The following is a 25,435-nucleotide window of genomic DNA, read 5'->3' on the forward strand; positions in this document are numbered from 1 at the left end:
AAATACAAATTAGTCAACTTAGCTATAGACAAATTAACAAATTCATGTAGCACTTAGCAAAACCTTTTGTTCATCAGTAAGGATTTAAACAAAAATAGCAAAATAACCAGTAGTGAGCCCAGAAGGGAGCTCCTATGGAGACAAGTTTTCATTAAAAACTAAAAGAAAACTGACAAAAATTGCTGCTACATCTATTCAAAATTGCATTTCTATATTTTATTATTATTCCAATAAGTTTAATTCATTAAATTATTTAAATAACTAATAAAAACTGAAAAAAAAATTAAATGGCCTTTATAAACTGATGAGTGTACTATGATTTACCCACAACCCACACTTTGGTTATACTATACATGCAGTAACTGTTGGGTTGCTTGTTTTTTTTTTCTTCTAGATTTAAATGTTGTTGTTGTAGGTTATGTGAGGAATAAAAAAGAATTAAGCGACTTTATTGGACAAGAAGACAACCGCTCTACAGATACAAACCAGAACGTCCTGCAGATTTACTATTGTCCTCTTAGACCTGAGAATCCAGTGGCGTTTGCAAAGTTAAGGCAGGGGACTGACTCTACAGCCCTTGGATAGTGAAGGACAGGGACATGAGTAAGATCTTTGGATAGCATGATCCTGTTTGCGCAGACAGATGGCAGCGGGAGAAAGCCGAGGAAACACAAATTGCTCAGGTGAGATAATCCACACCTGACAGCGAGGTCCTGTGGAAGCTGAGTTCATCTGCTTTTGACTTTAGGGAGTGAATCCCCCTGAGAGCTGGGGCGAATATCTGCTTCACTACAGTCTGATCCAGATGCTGAGCTGACTCCCAGTGTTCTTCTGCTGACGCTTTAAATGAACCTGAGCCTAGATACCTTGTCAGTGCTGAGCAAACCAGCTGAAGGGATTCCATGTTTCTGGTCTCGTGAACCCTGAGCTGCAGCATCAGGCCAGATTATCCTAACATTAAACAGCACTTTTATTTTTTGTTATCACTTAACTGTGTACACCCACTCTACTTACTTTTAAACTAACATTTCACCAAGCCGTCAGTGGGCTGGAGTAGCAAAAATTAATTAAATCACTTTTAAGATCTCAACTTTCAAAAATGGGCCTTATCATTACGTTGTGTCATAAAATAAAAACATTATCAGCTTCAAAATTAATTTCAGAAGTCCTGCTGTTTTTGTAGTTGGGAAAGATGAGATGAAAAGGTATCATGTGATGTGACAAATTAATTTCCAAACATCCTGGCCTTTATTTTGCTCCAATTTAGTCATAAAAATTAATTTGACTCAGACACTAAACATTTTGAAATAAATGTGGGAGGAGCATTGATTTAAAAATAATGATGTTTTTCCTCATTCCTATTATTGAAGAAATTGTATTCATCAGAAGCAATGCTGAAATAATTTTGAAAATTAAAAAAAATTTACTCAGAAACAACTTTACAGACAGGAAAAACTTTAGGGTAACAAATCAATGCTTAGGTCATATTCAGTTAGCCTGTTTGGAACCAGAAAGTATCAGTTACCATATCAGCAGTATTTAAAGTTTTTCTGGCCCAGAACCCAAAACCAACCAAAAATAACTGCCTACTACTTTTGGTCTTGGACTCTCTTGGGGTTGTAGACTTCATCTTGAAGACCCTAGCTTTAAATCCTCGTCATTTAAAATGTTTGGCCACTAAACAGTATGAGTGAAAAACCTTTCATTGAGGTTCATATTTATTCCACTAGTCTTTGTGTTTCTGTTTGGCCTCAAACAGCTGCTCTGTCAGTCGTTAGCACTGGGTTTTTGTCAATCAGTCAAAAGTCAAATGAGCAACATCTGGTTTGGTGATTGATGATGTCAGAGATCATAATGTGTTTCTGTATTTTGGTGTTTAACTTCTGGTTGTGGATTTCCTCCTTTGTTCACTGTTTTTTTTTAGAATAGGGTCATATTCTTTCGAATTCCTCAAACAATGCATTTGGAAAAGGGCGATGTGGTGGTAGAGTGGTTAGTGCTAATGCCTTACAGTAAGAAAATCACTGGTTAGATCGCCAGTGGTAGCAAATGGTCTTTCTAATTGGAGTCTGATTTTTTTTTTTTTTTTTACCCTCACAGGGGGTAAAAATAGCCAACCGTGACACAGTCCTCACCCAGACCCTAACTGTTGCTATCGATAGTCCGTAATCATTAAGTAGTAGAAGAAGAATGAAGGATTTCTAAAGGTTGTATTAATGTGTCTCTGTTTTTGTAAATATTCGTTCTGTATATAATGTATGTATCAAACCAACAGTACCAACGTGTCTTTGGAAACAGATAGCAGGTTCCTGTGCTGCTGAGGGTTTCATTGTTTGTATTAACAGGTCGGTTCATTCTTATCATGGTATTGATAATAAGCATGAAACATTCAGGATGCACAGGAAATGGCTATTGCTGTTGTGGATGTGTTAAAAAAAATCACTTCTGAAAAAACATGATCAATTACAAATGTCTGACATTAACTGAGCACAAACAGAAACAGTCAACAGCCCGGTCAACAAAAAGCTAAATTTGATGCTCGCAGCATGGCTCTCTCCTTTCATCTTCACCTAAATTGGATGAGAAGAATTAATTCATTAGAAAAAAAAAGGAATGAAAAAAAAATTCCAATAACGGAGCGTGTTCTCCCTGAGCTGCGAGCAGCAGCCGTGAGCCTGCAGCTCTGGAGGCCCCGAATCTCAATCAGCTCTGCCTCGCCTCGCTTTCCTCAAACACCACCACCACCACCACCACTCTCCTCATCCTCCCCCCATCCCCCTCCTCCACCACCATCACCTCCTCCTCCTGCTGCCTGACTCACTCATTCTCCTCTCCCTCTTTATTCCACCGCTCTCTCTCATCCTCCTCCCCTCTCCTCCATCTCCCTTCACCCTGCACCCTTAGTGCACACACACACACACACACACGCACACACTCTCGCATGCTTCATCCCTGGAGAAATCATCCCCAGCTCCCAACTCGTGCTCTTGCTCTTCCACTTTCTCTTTCTCCCTCTCTCTCTCTCGCTTTATTTTTTTTTCCTTTTTTTAAACTTCTAATTGTAATTTTACCTTTTGGATTGAATACATTTAACCAATTATTTTATTTTATTATGAGTGAGGTCCTTTGTTTTTCACATCCATTTCAGACCGTCTCCTTCAGTAATAATAATTCTGAGTTAACCAGGATATTTTTACTTAATAGAAGCTACAAATGTGGAGTGACAGAACAAAAAAGTGCAGCAGCTGGAGAATATTCTCGTTACATTAAGTTTGTTTTGCTTTATTGTATTATATTAAATATTGCATTATTAGATTTGATATGATTACATTATTTACTGTGAAATAATCAATGACTTAAAATAGGTCCCAAATAAAAAATTGAATTTTAACGGAATTGTTTTGTAACAGTACAGAGGTAAATATCTGTATTTAAAGTCTCCCTCTGTTACCCGAGCAGAAGCGGGAGGGAGTGAGTGGGGGGGGGGGGGGTGTCTGTTAAATGTGTTTATGGTCAGAATTACTGGTGTTTGCTGTTTTTTTTTATTACAAAATCAAAGCAGTAATATCATGTTTAACATCTTTATACAAATCACAGTGAAATAAACTCAATTTTATTGATGGAAATCCAAAAGATCAGAAGACTTCACGGGAGGATATAGGTGGAGTTCGTTTGAGCACTGAAATAAAATATATGTATAGCTGTATACACTATTGAACCAAATGACCAATGGTAAAACTGAATAATGACAATTAAAAGTATGAGAATTAAAAAAATGATAACAATGTAATTAATTTTAATATTTATAGAGGAAACAAATGTTTCACTGAAATTTCATTCAGACAAAGAACTTTTAGAATTTTATTCTTGAAATACAATTAAAATACCAGACCGTCAGAAATATTTTCACCACTTCAAAAAGTAAACAAAAGGAAAGGCAGCGACAGAGGGCAGCATCACTCCAACCAAACCATAATCTTGCATTGATCAATTAATAAGCACTGAGGGATACTTTTGTCTGATTTTATTAATTATTAAAATAATAAAACAGGCAGTACACATTTTGAACACATAAAAACGACCAGAACAGCCGTTTTAAATAATTATTGTCTTCTGCTGGTTGCTGACTGCGCTGGACCTGAGAGTTTCTGTCTCTCATTGCTGGGCTGCTGCTGCTCCCTAACAAACAGGTGGAGGTTCAGCCGGCTGCTGAGAGTGGGTGGTGTTCTCCAGGTGCTGCCGCTGCACAGACAATGTGTAAGGTTTCACACAAGCCGCTGAGGTGTTGACAAGGTGACACTGGGTGGCCAATTTGACCACCAGCGCCCCCCCCTCCCCCCCTCCCCCCATGTACCAGCACTTCTGTTCACTACCCAGCATGCCTTTCTGTTTTGTTCTTCTTAATTCCTGACCAGTGTGTTGGCTCACAGGGCTTGGCCCTTGTTACCGGTGTTCAGTTGGGGGAAGGTTTCACACACAGAGAAGACAGCAAAGAGTTAATATATTTCCAGGAACATATGTTAACTTTCTTTTTTTATATCAGTTTTTTTTTCGAGACTTTGCACTAATTATAGTCAACGTTTTCTTCCCATGCATGGTACATTACATAGTCCTTAAAGCAAGTGTGTCCAATGTCTGGGTCTCAGCCCTATTGTGGCACTTGGGTGTGCTTTATACAAGCTGTTTTAAATTTACTTTTGCGCAGTTGCCTATTTGTAGCTATCCTTTGGGCTAAATTCAAGTATTGCTATCTTTTAGTCATTTATTTTTACCCGTATACATTTGGGTAACTCTGATGTACTTTTGACCCTATTGGTAATTAGTTTTGTTAATCCTAATGTGTTGCTATTTCTTTTAATGCTTGACTACTAAATTGATATTTTATGCCTTAATTGCATGGGTCGTGAAATTTCATGAATATTTTTTACAAATTTTATTTTAGCTATACTTGCTAACTTTTAGCAAAGTCATATTGCTAATTGGCTATCTATGGAAATGTTTAGCTATTTATGAGTCAACCTTCATTTGTTTTGGTGAAGTTTATATCTTTGTTATCCTTCTGTCCCGATTGTTTTGTTTTTTATTTAATAAAATATACTCTATAGTGTATATATAGTCTTTACAAAATGACTTGTTTGTTTTGTATAATTTCTTTTTGGTCTTTAGTTTGTGATTGGTCAATTTCTGTACGTATCCATGCTACAAATTGGATAATGTATTTTAGCGCAGTTGTGACTCTCAGGTGTTCCCTGTAATTCAACCTCATTTGTTTGTTTGTATGATTGATTGGTTGTGGCATCCTGTGGTTACTGCTGTACTGTTTGTTTATTGTCTAACCTGGGGCTTAAATGTTAGTGCTTCACTCCTGCGGCACTGTGAAGTCAGCGTGTCTTCAGCTCAGACTCTGCAGGCACCTGTCTCACAGGTGTGCACCACATTAGTTATGATTCAGGATTTTAGACTACTATTCTGCAGTTTCTTTGGTGAATGAATCATTAAATAAGCTCATAGTAATTGTCACTTCATTTTGTCTGATTAAGTTAAACTTGCACTGATTCTTTGCATTCTTAGGGGGTGGGAAAAGGGGAAATCAAACATTTTCCAGTTAATACTTTTTCAGGTTCTAGGGTTCAGTGGCTTTGGTGTTTTGAAAGCTGAAATTATAAAACACCACGCTCCTTCTATGTAGGCCCTAGAGATTTAATATTATTAGTAGAATCCCTAAATCTACGTATTGAAACCTGCAGATGTTTGGATGTTCTCGTCAGGACATCTTAGCTTTAGTCTGTGATAGACTGTGAAAATTTCCACCTCCAAGCCAGTTACCTAAAAGTTAAGTCAGTATTCTAAAGTAAGTAGCTCAAATGTTCATGTTGCACAGTCAAAAAGCCATTAATAGTTGTCATGTGAAAAATTAGTCTTTCCAGATGCATTATTCTGTCTGACTTGTCCAGGCAGAAATATATTGTTTTCTTGCTAACAGCAAAACGCCATATCACTGTCAATGTCTTCTTTAATGAGGGTCAAAAAGGGCTCATAAGGTGAAGCCGTGCTTAGTGCACCATCTGCTGGTTCATGTGTTACAGACAGACAGCTTCAGACAGTCTTTGGATTTCGCTGTTGATTTGTCATTTTTCCCTCAATTTTAAATGAATCAATAAAAACCCATACATTGTTATCATATACAATGTGCACAGACATCGAATACTGAGAAATTTACTTTCAGTTTTCAGTTTTGGCATGATAAAAACGACTGCCACTTGAAGTGTTTATTTCAAACCAGACACATTTGCCATACATTACATTTTTATCATTGCACTTTTTTTGTTTACCCATAAATAGCAATAAATGCCATGGTTTTAGTGACCAAATGTAGTCTCCTCTGCCTTCACTGACACTCAGGGTCATGCAGATGACTAACAGTATTTAAGACATGCATGTCAGCACCTTGCTTCTTTAATTGAGGATATTTAGTCAACTTTGGACCAATTTATATTCACCAGAGGCAGCCATGAACGCTCATAATAATCGATCTAATGACCTTCAGCCCCTCCGTTGTTAATAGATTGTCATGTTGGAGAACAGTATTGAATAGTGTCTCGGCTGCGGGACGCTGTTATTCTTTTTTTTGCTCTTTTGAGTCGGAGATCGCCTGATCTCAGCCCCGATGTGTGGAAGATTTATGACCCTTCTCTTAAATCAATGAGGACTCTCTGTGAGGGGCTGTAACCATTTAATGGACCACTTTGAATTCAACGGGATGTTCCCTCTTAGTTTTCATAAGGGGGGTTACTGTTAAGCTGAGAAGAAAATATGACACTAGCTATTGTGAGAATCCATCCATTTTTACCAATTGGTTTTTACTGCAAGGCGATGACATGGGTTTGTTTGTCAATATCTGTGTATACCGGGCAGATGTCACTGCAGCAGTATGGCACAGGGCCAAATACCTGCTCATTCATTGCAATTAAACTTGCTACGTATTCAGGATCTGATTCAGTGTGTGAGTAGAGAAGAGAGAAGAAGAGACAGAGTGTAAATCATCAGCGCGGCATTTTTCTCTTGGTTGACTAGTAAACCTTATTCAGGTTGTTTATTTTTGACTGTTGGTGGGTTAAAGCAAAACATTATATTCAGAAGATTTCAACAGAACCATGCACTTCTTCACATCCTCCTCAGTATTATGTCTTTTAATAAGTTTTACTGGCTCATAGGAAATAAATCTCCTCCACTGCCTAATGAGAAATTTAAAATTTGAATTAACACAACACTGTGGCTTATGTGACACACTGATCTTTAAACCAGAGATCAACTGAGTCACACTATGAGGAATATAATATACCTTTCTATCTCATTATGCTTTGGTAACCTTTTTAATAAAACTATACATATATTTAGCTTTTTTGTAGGAACTCTCCCTTGTGCTCATGTGAAAACCTCATATCTTATAACTATTCAAATTCTGTTGTTTTTTGCAGATTTTCTTGCTAAATTTTTAATTTGCTAAAGATTTTTGTACAGCAACATGGTTAAACACATCAAGTTCCATCTCAACAGGTTTTAGTATTGCAGTAGTATTGCCTTTAGTTAACAGGTTCCACAATATACAGTTCTGAATGTTAATGTTTGTACACCCCCAATATCTCGTGAAAAAAAAAAAATTAATTAAACGTATAATGCATTTTTAAATATATAATTATAAGAGTTATCTGACTCTTATCCTAAACCCATCTGACATCTTTCCGCTGTCTTTCAGTACTAATTAAGTTGTGCACCACCTTCATGTATTCTTCTACCAGTCCAATGTACCTCTTACTATTTAGTAATGTGGTAAGAAAGTTTATTATATAATATATATGCTGTCATACGTATGGGTCAACTGTACGACCAACCGCTGCCGGAATTATTGTAACGTTTCAAAATATTGCTGAAGTCTAATTCACACTTAAAAAACTAAAGATAAATCCAATATGACTTAAAAAGAAAGAAAGAAAGAAATTGTTTAATTTCCTAACCCAAAGTATTTTAGCTTAACATTATTACACTGTGTGCATGGAGTAGTTTCATAATTTGTGCATATCGTTCAATAAATAAATAATAAGTGCATTATTTTTGGATTAACCGTGTTATTAAAAAATGTTGACAAACATTGATTGTTTTTAATTAATTAATTTATCAAGGTTTTGACTTTTGATTACTGATTAGCAAATGTTTAGCTCTAAGGTAAATAAGGTATATTTTGTAATTTTGGTTCAATTCCAGTATATTTTGTAGCTGTTTTATTTATTTTTGATCATTTTTGATCAATGTTAATAGCCTTTGGCGTTTTTTGGACATTGTGCTATGTAATTCTGTTCAGTTAAAGCTTGCTTATATTTGTCAAATATTTATTTACTGCTAATCTTTAGCCATTTACTCCTAACCACCAGGCCCTTTTTTTGGCTAACCTTTAGCTGCTGTAACACACAAAGGGTTCACTCCTGTTCACGCCTGGTGTCATAGGCATGGCAGTCAAATGAGTCATACACGCTGTACCAGTAGGTTGCCCAATTTGGCTCTCGATGAGACTTTAAGGAGGCTGGTCGATGGTTTGTCATCTTTAAAAATAAATGTGGTGCCTTTGTGAAAAGTTTGGAAAAAACTGATGTTCATTTTTGAAATGCTGCTGTGAGTTTCAGTCCTTTCAACTATTGCTGACAATTATAATTGGTGTCACCTTTGTGTCATGCAGTTATTTTGTTGTGGAACAAAGCTCCCTGTGTTTGCTGTATGCTTTCTTTATGTTGTTATCTCAGTGGAAAAACTTGGTGGAAACGCGCCACTGCACAAAGACTAAGAACATTTTTACATTTCCAGCGCGGAGAAGCAGCTCTCGTGACTTCTGTTTATTCTTGTTTTTTTTTTTGTTGTTGTTTTTTTTTTTACAGTGAGTCTGCTCTGAGTTGGTGGAGGGTGGAGTGGGAGGTGGTTTGGAGGTGGGTTAGAGTGTGTATGTGGGGGGGGGGTTCGCATCGTGGCCGCTAGCCTCTTTCTTGTTGATCCTCAGGAGAGCATCTGTGCTGGGGGCATTGATTAGAGTGTGTCTGCTGGGATTACATCTCTGCCGTTGCCATGCCAACTAATCAGCTGATCCCCCCTTTTCAACTCCCCCTCCCTTGTTCAATCTCTCTCTTTGCTCTTTCTCTCTCTGTCTCTTTCTCTGTCTCTATGTGGTTGTCACAGCAACAAAAATATAGGAATAGTGTAAGGGCCACAGTGAGCCCTGAATTCAGCTAAAGGGACAATATTTTTTTACTCCCTTTCTTTCTTTCTTTCTTTCTTTCTTTCTTTCTTTCTTTCTTTCTTTCTTTCTTTCTTTCTTTCTTTCTTTCTTTCTTTCTTTCTTTCTTTCTTTCTTTCTTTCTTTCTTTCTTTCTTTCTTTCTTTCTTTCTTTCTTTCTTTCTTTCTTTTGCATCCTCCATTCCCCTTGCTCTGTATTTCTCCCCCTCTCTTGTACCATCTCTCTCTCTCTCTCTCTCTCTCTCTGCTCCCCCTTCCCTCGCTCAGTCTTTAATTGGCAACTCTCTCTCTGACCTGAAGTTCTTTTGTCTCTGTCGTAAACAAACCCTGCTTCTCCTCCTCTCCTCTCCCCTCCCCTCCTATCCCCTCCTCTCCCCTTTTTCTCCTCTCTTCTCTCCTTTCCAGATTACATTAATTTTCACATTTAAAAAAAAATAGCAGCATGGCTGATGGCTGAGAGGCCCAAGGACAGCTGCTGTGAATGAGCAGAGTAAATGTTGGCAGCTTAATAACTCACCCATGCTGCTAAGTCCTTGAACAAATTCCAAATGTAGACAAAACCCTTCTGGTGTTTATTCATTTATTTATTTTGTATTAAGTTAATAACTGACCAACAGACTCAGATTCTTCTTTTTTCATGTGTATTTATTGTTTCTAGTTGGGTGGACTGTTGCTCTGACGTGAGTTAGAGCTGTTGTACTGTAGTGTAACTGAGCTACAGGAGGGGCAGTAAATAACTCTGTATCCTTTTATGTTAATTTATATAAAATATATTAAATAATATAAAGTGAGCTTTATTTATTGAAATGATAAAAAAAGAAAAAATGGTAAAATTGTTATTTAAGATTTTTATTTATTTTTTATATTTTCTTTGCTTAAGATTCTATGTAGTAATATATATATATTTAAGCAGTTTTTTGATTTTTTAAGCATAAGTTTTACAATTTTAAACGTAAGAAAACGCTGAACTCGACGATCTTTTGAAAATGATGACACTTACTGAATGGGTATCATTTTTCTGGCTAATGATTAGCCTTTTGCACTGTATTGTTGGCTAACATTTAGTAATCTAATGAGCTATTTTAGGCTATTTTTGCTCATCAACGCTACATCCAGCTCAACTTTTTATTTTTCAGCACTAATTCATTTCATTGTATTTAAACGTAGGTGTAGTATTTTTCTGCATTTCTGACTCATATTTACATTCAATTTTATTTGTTTTTGCTTTTAGTGGTGGCCCAGTCCCTAGTGGCCCATTCACAGAACACTGTCTGTCACAGCACAGGGCCAGAAGAAGCCCAGATCTGGTTTTGCTTAAATTCATGGTCCATATTGCAGACACCAGGGCTACACAGCCAGTACTAATAGCTGACTGTCAATACTAATGAAGTCTCTAATCATCAGTTCAGAACAATACTGAATTGTACAGCATGTACAGGACAACAACTAGTCACCTGTAAAATTGTTCCAGTTTGAGAACCACAGCTTCACAGCTCGTCTGGATGTTGCACTAACCCCAACTTCTTCTCTTTTGTCCAGGTTTGTACAGAGGGTCGTTTAATACTGGAGTTTGCCTTTGACGATTTGATGAGGATCAAGACGTGGCACTTTACCATCCGACAGTACAGAGAGCTCATCCCTCGCAGCATCCTGGCCATGCACGTGAGTGGATAATCTGATTAATTCCACCAAGTCTAACACACATTTAGTCATTGGAGCTGTAGAGTGCAGTGGGAGCAGAGGCGTTTCTGCTGTTTAATGATCTCAGACTGAGCGTCTACTGTTCACTGCTGTTCTTTTGCCGCTGTGGTAGAATAGAATATAGGGAACAAAAATGGCATTTTTGTCAATAGCTTTCTCTAAAATTATACCAGATGCGGTTTAAACATTTCTGGATAGCTGTTTGTTTACATTTTAGGTAAACATCTAACTTTTTATGTACATGTTTTTTCCGTGTTTCTGTGTAAAAGGGTTGATATAGAAAGGCTTATTTTTGTTACATCATATCACTAGAGTTTTATTAGCGATAGATAGCAATTATCTGGCTACCATTTAGCCTTCTCTGTGCTACATTTTCTTTTTTTACTCTTTAGATAGTTTTTAACAATTTTGCTACAATAGCCAAATAGCATTTAGCTAGCCATTTTCTATTTTCTTCTTTTAGCTTTACAAACACACTAATGTGTATCATTTTTTTCCAGGTTAAAGTGACATTTTGTTCTTTTTTTAAGTTAAATTAATTAAGTAATTACAAATACCTTACCCTTATCTTCTGGGATATTTTATTATATATTTTATGGATACCTAATGTTGTCTGGGCTAAATTCTAGCTATATTAGTATAGTCTAAAACAATGTAGTAAGGACACTATAGAATAAAACATTAAAAAATCAGCACATCTGTTACACATGCTTCTCCTCCCGTCTGATTTATAAACAACAGTAAACATTTCCCTTCCAGAATCCTCAGTTTACCCAGGGCTAAAGGTGATAGGCTGCCCTGCTTGTAGAGCCATGTATTTTAGGACGCATCTTTTTATCAATTTTACTCACTAACAAATTGGTCCCTGTGGGTATTCACACTAATTCCTAAAGAGTTGAATATTGTGGGGAAATCCAGGTCCTGGCCAGATCTTCGGCGCTGCAGTGCTTTGTGTGCACATGTGAGTGTGGAGGTTCACTCTTTGATCATTGCCTGGACTAATGAAAGCAGATACAGACACCAGGGAGTCAGAACGGAGAAGTTTGAAAATGCAGATAGCAACACTCACTGTGCCTCTGTAGGGGTCTCAACCCTCTGGATTAAGCTGATCGACTGCTGTGTTTTTAAAAGTGCACAGAGACAGATTTGGAATAGATATTGATATTTCTTCTTATATTATTTATCAAAACATGACATTTGTTATAAATATATCTTTATTATTTAGAACCTTTTAGTGTTTGAGGTCTAGTTTTGACTTTGGAAAAAGGTCACAAAATATATATCGAAAGATTGAAACAATTACTCATTAAAACTAATACTATAAAATTATATTTACTGTATAATTATGCTAATGGAATTTGTTAAGATTTTAATATTTTTGTAATGCTTTTGGGCATAGTTACTGTAAGCTACTGTGGTGTTTTGTGGTGTTACTGTGGGTAATTTTTAGCAATTTTTTAGAACATCTCTGAGATTTATTTTTGGCTAATTTGTAGCTACCTATTTTGGGGCTTTTTTTCTTGGAGCAACCTTCAAGTATCTGAATTTTTCTTTTTGTTCCATGTGGACTTTATTTCTGTTTTGGTGACAATTCTTTGCGTGTTTATTTTTTATATTTCTCTTTCCCAAATACTAAATCACTTTTTTTTGCAGTTTTTAGCTAATGTTTACACATTTTATTCTGTTTTTGGTCACCTTTTATCTGTTTTTGGACTTACTTTTAGTAAGCACTTTTTAGTAAAAGTAAAATTACAGTTACATTATGTTAAATCTAGCATTTAAACATCCACTTAAACCTAATATATCAAATTATAGATTAATTATCTCCATATAATTTGTAATTTATTGGTGTGAGGATATAAGTACTTTAGAAGCTGCAAGAACAGAAACACAATTCTAACAACAAACTTAACAACAAAATGATTTTATTTATGATAAATGAACCTCACAAGTTTAGGAAGAGTCAAGTAATTGACAGGATTCTATTTGGTTCTTTGCTAACAAACATCATGCAGTTCCTGTAACACCTGCCAGATGTTAAAACTAAAATAACTTTGTTTGAACAGGTGAAGCACAAATGTAGGAATAGGAAGGTGTCAGTTGATGATTGACAGATGCCTCAGATAAACACATTCAGGGATTATTGCTGTGTGGCGAGAGCCAGGAATAAAATATTTATCCTTAGTACATCCTACCCGAATATCAGATATTTTATTCATGTAAAAGAAGCAGTAAAACAGTGTAGACTAAATTTTGAAAAGTAAGTGCTGTCAAGATTTTTAGCTGTCAAAACAGAAGTAGTGACCATAAAATGCAATTATGTAATTCAAAATGGCAGATTAGTAATTTTACAGCCTGACCACGTCACAGTGTTTTACAATATAACTGTAATATGTGTCCTCACATTATTTATTTATACACCTTATTTATTAATATAGATGTCACATATTTAGAGCATTATGTCAGTTCTCTGCAGTATATCACATTTCTCTGAAATTATATATTTATATGACACAATGACACATATATATATATATATATATATATATATATATATTATCTTTAAATAGAGTTAGTTAGAGGCAATTTAGATTATTCAAATGTCCTTAAAATATGATTTATATGGGCAAAAAGCACCCTTACTTTAAACATAAATGACTACATTGAGTGATATTTTTGACTGAAATATCGTTTTGCAGAGTTAGGGTAGGACTTGTTTCAGATTTATGATTGATTTAAGACGAACAAATGTCCTTCTTTTAACAAAAGAATTTGACATTTGTTCTGCCTCTGCTGGAGGTTCACATCATTCAGTCGAATATCCTTCTAAACAGATGCAGAATGTGATGGTTAAATGGTGGCCTTGAGCAACAGTGAATTCTGCAACGAACAGTGTAAAAATAGATAAAGTATAATTTAATAATGATCTCTGTTTAAAACCAGATAAACCACCGTCCAAAAACCATAACTATAATTGGAACAAGAACAACAACAGCAGCAGCGACGGCGGCAGCACAATGGGCTGTAGAAACAGCCTACAGGAGCTGCTGTACATCATTTTCAGTGATGTGTGATCTGTGTCTCCCACCCAAACATCTGCTGCGCCCCCCAAACCATTGCCCTCCCCCTCCTTCCAGCCTTCCACCCACCCACACACAAATCCACAGTGTAAGGCTATCCACGGTGCTGTATAGTAAACACACATTAGCCATTGACCTTTGAAATGTACATTCAAATGTATGAAATATAAAATAATGCAGCACCTGTTATAATGAATGTTAGATCATTAACCTGATTACATATATAAGGCATATATACATGTTGGCATTTCTCACCCAATAATTATTTGCAAATTAATGTGAAAAAATAACTTTGTATATAATAAGACTTTATGTAATGTGTAGATGTAAGATAAATTATATACTATTAAAAATGAATTTAAAATACTGCAGAAAAAAATAAAGGGATTTATTTATCAGTGCAAAAGTGCAGGTGGTTTTCGAAGACAATAGGGCGTCCAGATACTAGTAGGTAAACAAATATTAAAAATCATTTGTTATTGCATAAACATCAATAATAAACAGTGGTGTTTACTTGACAGTCTACAGCTTAGGACAGTATAATCCTTGGCTCCCTCTACCTTTGCAAAGCGAGACAGTGTGAATGACCAGCAGTCTGCACTCTTCTGTCCTGACCTGTTCTTATCTGAGGATCTGAATACACATGCCTCCACTGTCCCAGGAAAAAGGTGGCCCTAGATCATATGGCATAATCGACCTTAGAGGAAGGAAGGAAAAACTTTGACGATCTTGTTCTCCCAACTAAAGAATTTGTGACTTCTGTCTCCCTTAACCTGAAAACTCTAACTCTACTGTACTATTGTACCGGAATGTACTGTAATGTCAGGACCAGATTTTAAAAGAGGCTTGGGTCAGATTTGTGCCACTTTTGTCCACAGTGAGAACGCAGCCTTAGAAGACTCACAGAACACAAATAACTTTTACTTCTGAGCATAACGTTGAAGCCATAAACATGTGCATTAAAATGTAACATTGTAAAGGTTAATATAATGAACTGCTTTGTATTTTTCATTAAATCCTATAAGCATTACATTATTCCTTGTCAACTACCATTTGCTTTCTCTAAGTACAATTTTACAGTTTCTTTTGTGAATGTTAATCATCTGGCACTTCAAATATACAGCCATTGACTCATTATTCTTGACTAATGCAATTTCCCCCTCTACAGTCTGACGCAGACAGCGCCAATACCTCCTGCACATTAAACACTATTAAACATTTAAACTTCCTATTTGGACCACTGCCACACATGTTGAATTCTGAATGCAGTTAGTTCTGTGTTATTTGTTTGTGTTTGGCCTCCTGAACCCCGGTGTTTACCCGCATCGCTACAAATGTGTTGACATCCCGCTGCCATGACAAATTGTCCCGTACACTGCGTTTATCTCTGATTCTACTTGATGAGTAAAGTCATTCGGACTGTAATGTTAGCCGACTGCCAATGATGCAGCCTGCTTCAGTTTTGCTGTCAGTCATGTCAATGTGCTGACGGTGACAAAAGAGCTACCTGGTTTTTTTTTTTTTTCTCTCCCACTCTTCGACTTTTTTTTCCACACAGATGCGACTGGAGATAGACTGATGCATTTTTCATGAGGCCTGGAACCAGAGTGAGCTCAGCTTGGCTCCAGTCCTGGGCCGTGTTTTTGCTCTGTCAACACCTCCAGCTTAAGAATCTGACTGCTTATTCTTTGAACCACAAATAAGCCTAGTGAATAATCAGGTCTTTGAAGGATTTTTTTTCCTTCTATTTTAATAACCAGATGTCAATCTATAATTGGTATATTTAATTATTATTATTATTTTGGTATTTTCTAATTCTACTACACCTGCACAAACAGAAATATCTTTTTCTAGCATCATTTTTTAATTTCTATTCTTTTTTTCCTCAGAAATGTCCTGAACCTTTTGTGGTAAATTGGACTAAATACTCAATCAGACTTGAGTGAAAATACTACAAAAAAAAAAAAAGCAGAACACTGATTTTAAACCTCAATATATATCTGTTGCTATTTGCTATTATTAATTTGATTCAATGACGAAGTCTTCCCTGTGGTGCACACACACAAAAACTCACTCATCATATTCAGGAGAGATAAGGAAGTGAAAATGGAAAGGAATTAAAAAATGAGATGACAATGTTATATTTATTAATTAGCCAACACTTTGACAAAGGCGTCAAATGAAGGCCAGACACGCTTCCATTCAGATTAATAGCAACTGCATCAACAGTGTTGAATAGTCGCTCTCATGACTGGAGGCTGTGAATGTGGCGGTTGTGTGTGTATATCAGATGAAGGCCAATTAGACTAATTGTCACTGGAAGTAACGTCACAAGCAACAATGCTCAGTGTATTAAAGTACGTGTGGCAACAATGTTGCCACAAAACATATTTTTGGATAAACACTGGACACGTGAAAAATGTACAGCTACATTACACTTTTATTCAGGTTTTGGTTTTCATATGGCATCTGTGCATCATTTAGGCAGCTGTGCAGAGCAAAATTTAGATGTGGGAAATTGATATATTGAATAATAATAATAATAATAATATTTTATTTATGTCTTTAAGCATACCCAAGGTCACTTCACAAAGATAAAAAAAAACAATAAACGTTATCACATCACTATATGTTTTTGTTTCTTCTGACCATCCCTTGTGGTACAGCATCATAAAAACATAAATACATGTAGATTTATTAGTGTGTGTGAGTGTCTGTGTGTAGTGTCTAGCAGATGTACACAGTATAACATTTTTCTCTTTATTTTCATTTCTCTGCTCCTGACTTTAGGCACAAGACCCTCAGGTGCTGGAACAACTGTCCAAAAACATCACTCGCATGGGTTTGACCAACTTCACCCTCAACTACCTCAGGGTAAAGACTCTGTGTGTGTGTGTGTGTCTTCATTCTCTCATTTTTCTCTTCACATTTACTACACAGAGAAGAATGATTCTTGTCCATTTTTTCAACATCGATTCACCTTTTCTTCATGTATTCCAACTACATTTTTTTCACATACGTGTCTAGACTGCAGTCAGCTGGTGCAAACTGTGCACTTTTTTTTAATAACACGCCATTCTTCACTCGATTATTCAAGTTTTGTTTGCATTCTGTAGGAGAATAACTGATTTGTTTTTTCTCCTCCCTGATGTTCTTACTTAAGACCATGTTCCCATTCTTGAACATGATTTTTTTTCCCACTCCGATTTCCCAGGGTTCAAAAAGCCTGCATGCTCAGCACATTTTTATGTTAAAGTTAATAATTTCAGAAGATCACGGACATCAAAACAGCAAATACACGCTTATTTCTTTTTTACTTTCTGCACATACATGTTTTTGTTCCTGTCTGCACAAATGTAATGTGAGGAAATAGGAAGTGAGAGTCCCTTGAATATATTAAGGATTATTTCACAGGCTTTTATTCATGTGTGTCTGTGTGTGCGTACAGTACGCGTGTGTGCGTGTGTCTTCATCGCCACACTTGACTGACAGCTATGTTTTCCAAATGGGAGAACAAGAGTGAGCGAGTAAGAAGGACGGAGAAGAGAGCGGAATTAATTGGATACAGAAAATTAGCATAACATTAATGAACGCTCCCTGTTGAGACCCATAATTGTGAAATGGCGCACAAATCGGGCGACGGCACCTTTGCCGCGTCTAATGACAGAGTGAAGAACAGACAGAGAAAGAAAGAAAAGCAGCCTGGCTTGTTTTTGTTTTTTTAGAACAATAATTTTCCAAGAAAAAAAAAAGAATAAACAGAACTATAATACTGCTGTTAGAGGGAAAAATCTAGCTTTTGTATTGACAAACTAAATATTTAGGTTTTGTGTGTTATTTCAGTCATGGTCATTATGAAGCAAATTATATAAAACTCGTGCCTTGTCTTGTAATGCATGTGTGTTTCATATAAGGAAGTTAAACTGTCTGTTTATTCCCGCCTCACTTTCGTAGCCAAAATCCCATGTGCACTGAAAAAAAACTAGGAAAACGAAGGATTTCCTCAGTGTTCTGTATGATTTTATGATTATTCTGAATGATGTAGCAGATTTTCCTCTTAATGAGGTTTAATCTTCAGAGGTTTGGTTTCATTTTTGTACCATAAACTAGTTTCATTAAATTTGCATTTAGAAAAAAAAAGTTTGCCCAAATGACTGGCTTCATTAAATAAGACTCAGTCCAAAGACTTTAATTAAGATTTGAGTTTGTCTTGTAAATCAGCGGTTTTTAGTCATTTATTTTGATCTTGTTTTTATTTTGAAGGCTAATGTGAAGCAACATTTTTTAATGTAACCGCTTACAGAAATTTAGAAAGCCCTCATTTAAGTAGGTCTTTTTAATGACCTTTCAAATTTATATTTTCTGTTTTTAATAAGAAAAGATATCACAAAAACTCATCGGAATTAAGTTTGTGTTACAGGTTTTGCCAAATTTATTTAATGTTATTTGATATATATCACATAATGATATATCACATATTATAATATATATATATTATAATATATAATATTGCTCAGTGTTCTTAAATAAGCTGAAACGTTTGACATTTTACAACATTTAGCCCCGAATGTTACACATGCCCTACCTCATTACTTATGGTCAAAAAAACACAACCAAACTCATGTTGTCTTTTTGTTAACCGTTGCACAGCACACCAGTTTTGTCATTTCCTACATCAGTAATCAAGTGTAATCCCAGTCGTCACACTGCTGTGCGGTCGCTGTTGTTCAACATGTCACACCATTTACAAATCATATTTCCCCCGCTGTTATCACTGGTGTCGAGGTAAAACTACACCCTTTCCTCACATTAAACAGGCCATAATGTGCCTCTGGAAAAGGCCTTTCCCAGCATTTATCAGTCTTTCCAAAAGAGAATGACACTTTCCTGGCTGTGGGGTTACAACCGGGACTTTCTCTCGATCACAATCACGCTCTCTCTCCCTCTCTCTCATTATTATTTAGGCCTGATTTCCATGTACAGGAGCTGCAGGCTTCCTACTATTCAGCCTGAAAATAGAGCTTGTTTTCAGACTGAGAGCCAGTGTTGTTGGTCTGATCTGTGGAGGAACATTAACTGTGTCAGGAGGGAACATGAGATTAGTCTGTAACAGGGATGTTCATTTTACCCTGAGCTGCGTGACATCAAAACACCGCCATCCCTGCAGAGGCATCAGCAGCCGATACAGTGGATATTAAAGTTTAGACAACTCACAGCTGTTGTAATGTCAGGGTTTTCAGTGTGGAGCAATGACTCAAATATTTGTAAGAACTTTAGACTATAATCTGAACATTTAAATTAAACACAAAGCCACGTGTATTAAGAAAATAAGATACACGTGGAAATACAGAAATACTGTAATTTTTAAATCTATACACTATTTTTGTATAACAAATAATCAAAAATAATCAATAACTTAACAGTGCTTAGTAATAGGCAGCTGTTGTAGTATAATCCTTCTGCTAGTAACTACATTTTACAGTGAAAGCCATTCCCAGCATTTAAAATACTATGGAATTCCAGGAAATTCAGAAAGGAAAAAAAAACAAAACAAAATTTAAAGTGTATTTTCTTCTAAAAGGTGGTAAAAAGACTCATTTGAAAGGCTACTGCAGACCTCACTTAGAATGCAGGGATTTCTGGCAGTTACTTGTTGCTCCCATATATTGTTGAAAATATCCTGAAGATTAAAGATTGTGCAACAATCAGACTCTTCTCAGGTTTTCTTAGTAGGATACAGAAAAGTAGAAATACCCAAGAATACCATTCCTACATTGAAACGTGGTGGCAGCAGAGTCACTCTGTGGGGTTGTTGTTAACATGTTAGTGATCAGGAGCAGCTACAAACACAAGGTATTCTTTATCTTCAACTCCTTTTGCACAACAGTTGAACTTTACTGTTTTCTCTGTCGTTGTTGGCAGGTGTCGACTGAACTTGTGCAATCAATGGCTTGTTTTTGTTCATTTCTGGCCACAAAGATTTCGAGTGTTTCATCTAAAATGTCAAACATAGATGGAAGTATGAATCTAAAAATATACATAATGTGATCTTTTTGGATTAACCTAGATAAAAGATGCTGTCAATTTAACAGCGGCGTGCACATGCGTGAACGTGTGGCATGTAATTATCTTCATCTTGTGTAAATTGATGCACAGTAAGACGCTGACTCTGTGGGTTTTTGTTTTTTTTTTCTCACCTTTTTGCTGCGAATCCAGGTTCTTTGAGGTGATGAACATGTTGATTAGATCTGACATCACAAATGTGGAGGTAGTGGGACGCAGCAAGGTCAGATGAGATCATTTGAGCATGAGATGAATGATTAACAGCGCCCTTAAGCGAGGTAGTGTTTTGACCTTACAGCAGAGGAAACACTAACCGTCTTTTGTGGCGGCTTGCTGTGTCGTTGGACACGAAGCTGCAAAGTCACCACACTGGCTGAGACCTGAGTCTCTGCTCAGATGACATTTACTGTGTGGCATCCAAGTAAACACAACACCCTTGTTATTTTAGAGAAAGCTTTGTTCAAACACACACTACACACAGATGTCACCGTGTGTCTGCTGGAGGAGCCAGATGTAAATCTTTCACTTTAATTCAATAACTCACCATTAATCTCTAATTGTGCAAGAACGTATTTAACCTTTCACCTCGCACGATGTCATCATTCATAATATAACCCCCAAAAATGGCATTCATGAACTTTGCTACAAATGCAAAAACAGACAAATATACAAATATAGGCCTGGTGATATTTATTAATTTATCTGTACGAACTACTGTATGAGTATGAGATTAATTAAATGAGCTGCAATGCTGCCATCTAGTGATTTTCACTTTAAAATACATCCTTTCTTCCCCTAAACTATTTTTATGGCACACATCATATGGCGAAACTCAGGCATTACGTTATCGTTTTCATTATCGCAAAAAAAAAAAAAAAAGATAGCAATTCTAACAGATTTTACATACAATGCTGTTTTTGCTATTACAAGGCTGGTAATATCGGATATTCCTATTAACAGCACTTCATTTATTGTGTGAATAAATTGGATAAGACAAAATATTAGTTTACAAAAATGTGGCCACAAAAACAGTCAGAACAGAAAAAGGTTTAGGGAATGTTAATTCCAAAAACAGTTAACGTAAGAAAGTATGACGCACAAAGTAAACACAGAACAGATGAAATTAAGACAGCTAAAATATAGCCAGCCAAACAAAAGCAAAAAGTCTTAGCCAAGAAGTTAGTTAGCTTGTTCTTAGCCAAGTTAGCCAGCATTATTAAAACTAAGAGGAAGCCAGGCGATATATGTAAAAAAAGAACAATTTTAATACAGGAAATGTATTTTGTTTAGTTAAACTTGTTAAAGTTTAAGATATATTTCAGTCTTGTCACGTGTCACTGTTGGAAAAACATTGTCATGTTTTTCTTGTTCAAACGAACAGAACTTTATCCTGTTGGAGGATTTGACCCAGCGCGCAGGTGTTGTCTTGTTTTAGTAGATGGACCAGTGATTGTCCAATCACAGTCCTCTCACCGCAGCAGCCTGGATGATTGCTTCTGCTGAAGGATGTAGGCTCACCGGCAGTGTAATGTTAACCAGATGTTATCTGGATAAGCTAAGCCTGATGTATTAAAGATGACAGACTGACCCCTGGCTCCTCTGGCCGCAGAGCCACAGAGATTTCTGCTGTTTTCTCCAGACTGGGATTTATCCCTGAAGGTCTTTTATCTGGAGAATATTGTTGGAGACCAGTGTGGGAATGTGCATTTGGAGCGAGAGAAAAGAGTGTGTGTTTCTGTGTGTCTGTGTGTGTTTGTAGGTGTGTGTTGCTTTTTTTGGTAAACAGGTTGTAAACAGGTTAACAAAGGCTCCACATATTAAAATGTATCTTCCTGCTCATCCTCCTCTCATTATCTGTCTCCTTGTCCTTCTGACTGAAGCACTTGACAATAAACCTGTTTTTTTTTATAAGAGCGGCTTTAAAAAAAGTGATTTACTGCACAGCTCATCACTCAAAGTCAATCTGCGGTGATTAATTAAGCAACAAAGTCAGTGTTTTTATGGCCCTCATTTCTATTCTCTCATCAGGTATTAAATAAATTGACTTTAATTGAGTGTGTGTGTGTGTGTGTGTATATATATTTTGTTTTTCATTTGGGTTTTTTTCTGTGTTTGTGTGTGTGTGCACGCAGTTGTGTGTCATTCTGGAGCCGATGCAGGAGCTCATGTCCAGGCACAAGACCTACAACCTCAGCCCTCGGGACTGTCTGAAGACATGCCTGTTCCAGAAGTGGCAGAGAATGGTGGCTCCACCAGGTGAGGAGCAGGCACTACCTGGTGAACATGTACACACTCAAACACACACACACACACACACACGCACACTTATGGTGATGTACACGAGAATAGAAGTTTCTGATCACTGCACTCATTTCTTAGAGAAAGTGCAGGCCAAACTTTTACACAGTCTGCCAAACAGTGGTGAATATTTTCATATTTCCCCTTTTTTTTCTGACAAAACTATTTGATCTCAGTATTTGGACTCTCAAAATGCTCTGTGTAAGCCAATTCTTTTCCCCCTCAGAAATACTTTTAGTCTTTTTGTCATTTGTTGTTATTCTGTCTTTCATCTAACTAGCTCACTAACTAACCAACTAACTAATTAACAAGTCTGAGGATAAAGTCAGAATTTGAAAACATTTTAGAGTTCCATTTCTCACATTGAAAAGCATGAAGCTTGAATTTTGGCCTTGGCATTTCCATTTTTCAATTCAATTCTGTCTTTCTTTTCATCATTTATTTTTAGTATTCTGGTCTGCTTTTACTTTTATCAGTCTTACATACTTATGTTCTTTTTTTCCCTCCAATTCAAAAAATCAAGTTAAAAATTACATTAAAAAGTGTTTTTAGATAGTCAGTTTTGTAATAGGAGGCATTTTATCAACATTCTTATATTTTAGTTATATATTATTTAACTTATATATTTCTGATAATCATTTTTTTATTTCTTTGTCGCAAACTAAAATTAGGATTACTGGCTATGAGCAGATATTTCAAATCAAAAACATTTATTAGTATTAGTATTTGAACATAACAAAGAGAAAATACATTTATTTTTCTTTACTTTATCCTCTATGTCTCCAAAACAAGGCTTGTGTGCGCTTATCTTTTGACAGTGCATTTAAAAATAATTCAGAATTTCTGTTTTCAGTTTGATCTTTTACCTGCCGCCTCTCTGTCTGCTGCGAGTGATGGTTTCTGAAAAGAAACAGCCTGTGTTTTAAAATGAGGGGAAGATTAATTTGGAATTTTTTTTTTTTTTTTTTTTGGACACTGGAGTGGCTGCAAATTACTGCAATGCTTAGCGAGCCGTGACGAGACGTCTTTAAAAGCCAGCAGCAGTGGAAAGGCCTGTGACTCAGACCTGTGTAACTTTAATTAAGGGTTGAGGCTGTAATCAAACTGCTGAGGCTCCCCAGTGTCAGTGATGCTCTTCAAAGAAAGGGAAATAATATGGAGGGATTTTTATGAATATAAAGTCAGATTTAAAATATGTGGTCTCCTGTACTCATGTCTAATTTTGTCTTTTAAAAGAAAACACGGCTGGACATGTGGTCAGTAATTGTAGATTCTTTTGTACACAAATAACAAGAAAATATAAGTGCAACATGAAAACTATACGAGCAGATTTGAAAACATTTCACAAGATAAACGTCAGATATTCAAAAATTCACTTCAGAATTTTGATTTCAAAGTCAGAAAATACATATTTTCCATTTTTAATTATTTAATAATTAAAGTTTTATTTTGTAAAGATATATATTTTTTTACTTTTTTTAGATTATTCTTTTTTTAGGACATATATATATATATATATATATATATATATACGTATATATATATATAAAGTTTTGACATTAATCCCACATGTCAACTTTAATATTTCATATCAATTTTATATTTATTTCATGACCTTGTAACTCAATATTCTAAAATGAAATCTTGGTTTTTGGTTTATTTCTTATTCTCATTTCGCCTGTGATAGTGATCATGAATTCTCAGGCTAATGTCTAACTTTTACTTCGAACTGTCTTTAATTTCAGAAGTATGCCACTGATTTTAAAGACAAAAAACGACTGTGTTTGTTGATTTTTTAGTTTATTCCTTAGGTTAGCATGGAATTCATTCATATTTCCCACTCTTATTGTTCTCTTATTACAAAATAAGATTTAAGATTTAAACTTACAATACGATTTTTTTTTCTTTTTATGTCAGATGGAGTAGTCCATTTTTTAAAAACACTTTTTAGTCCGTAGTATATTGACAGAATATTTTTAATGTATTTCTATTTTTCGCAGATTACACAAAATTTAGATTTTCTTTTTAGAACTTGGATATCTGACTTTAGTATATGAATCCACTCCCTGGTTCACAGCTGTATTCTACAGTGTTATTGTTTTTTGCGCTGCTTGTTTTAAAAGAAACACTCATTAAATAATATTTTTATTCACTCTTCCTTCACAATGAACGTCCTCTGATTGTCTTTCTCAGAGGTCACTTCATGTCACGTGTCCATATTTTGACATTCAGTTTGCCCGATCTCTGCAGTTTCCCTGGAATTGCACTATTTTCCTCACTGCCTGTGTGTGTGTGTTATTTCCCCCCGTTTTCCTACAATTCTTCTCCAGTTTGGAAACTGGATGGGATTTGGGCAGGAAGGAAGCTGCAGAGGCATTTATGCCCCGATAAGTCCTTTTGGTGGAAATGGAAGTGATTTTTGTGCGTCACTGCTTCACCATTGAAGGAAACCAGTCGGATAACAGAAATGATTGTCTCCAACAATAGGCTTGTTTTTTTATTATTTTTTTCTTTCTTTTTTCTGCCCTTACGTCTGTCAAATTCAGGATTTAGAAAAAGACAACTGCTGATAACCAAAATAAAAAAAACCTTGCTTATTATTGTGGTTTTAACTTAATCTCCCTCATTGTGATTAGTTAGAAAAATATTGAAAAATGCGTGACGTGTTTGAAGATCACAGCAGTGTTTTCTTTTTTCACTCTGAATGAAAAAAAAAAGTTTTCTAACAAAAAAAACAAAGACAAAAAAAACCCTCACAAATTGTAAATTAATCAGCACGTGAATTCCTTCCTGAAAAGCAGATTGCCCGACATCTCTATTAACCTGCGTTATCATTTAATACCTGCGTTTCCTTTTTGTAATAATAAAAAAATGATTTTACCCCTGGCTTAATTGCACCTCCAGGAATTACGTTTGGCTCGTAATTGAAAAAACATCTCTAACTGCAGAACAAGTTCCCCTGTGGTTTTTAATTGCATCTGACATTGAGTGTTCAGTTATTTCTCTGCCTTTT

At 35.9% G+C, this 25,435-nt stretch overlaps 1 protein-coding gene across 6 annotated transcripts in view; it reads left to right on the plus strand.

Moving 5' to 3' along the window:
* The window catches only part of ldb2a (LIM domain binding 2a), an 84,796-nt gene that overhangs the window by 47,298 nt on the left and 12,063 nt on the right, over positions 1 to 25,435 (plus strand). For 3 of the 6 annotated variants that reach the window (XM_017039530.2, XM_008326622.3, XM_008326624.3), the window contains exons 4-6: positions 10,820 to 10,942; positions 16,852 to 16,935; positions 22,257 to 22,401. In XM_017039530.2, coding sequence (XP_016895019.1) covers positions 10,820 to 10,942; positions 16,852 to 16,935; positions 22,257 to 22,401 — 352 coding nt within the window. The remainder of the gene's footprint in view (positions 1 to 10,819; positions 10,943 to 16,851; positions 16,936 to 22,256; positions 22,402 to 25,435) is intronic. The other 3 variants (XM_017039532.2, XM_017039531.2, XM_008326625.3) reach the window with 1 other exon arrangement.

Source organism: Cynoglossus semilaevis, chromosome 15 (assembly GCF_000523025.1).
Source record: "Cynoglossus semilaevis isolate Cse_v1.0 chromosome 15, Cse_v1.0, whole genome shotgun sequence".
Lineage (NCBI taxonomy): Eukaryota > Metazoa > Chordata > Actinopteri > Pleuronectiformes > Cynoglossidae > Cynoglossus > Cynoglossus semilaevis.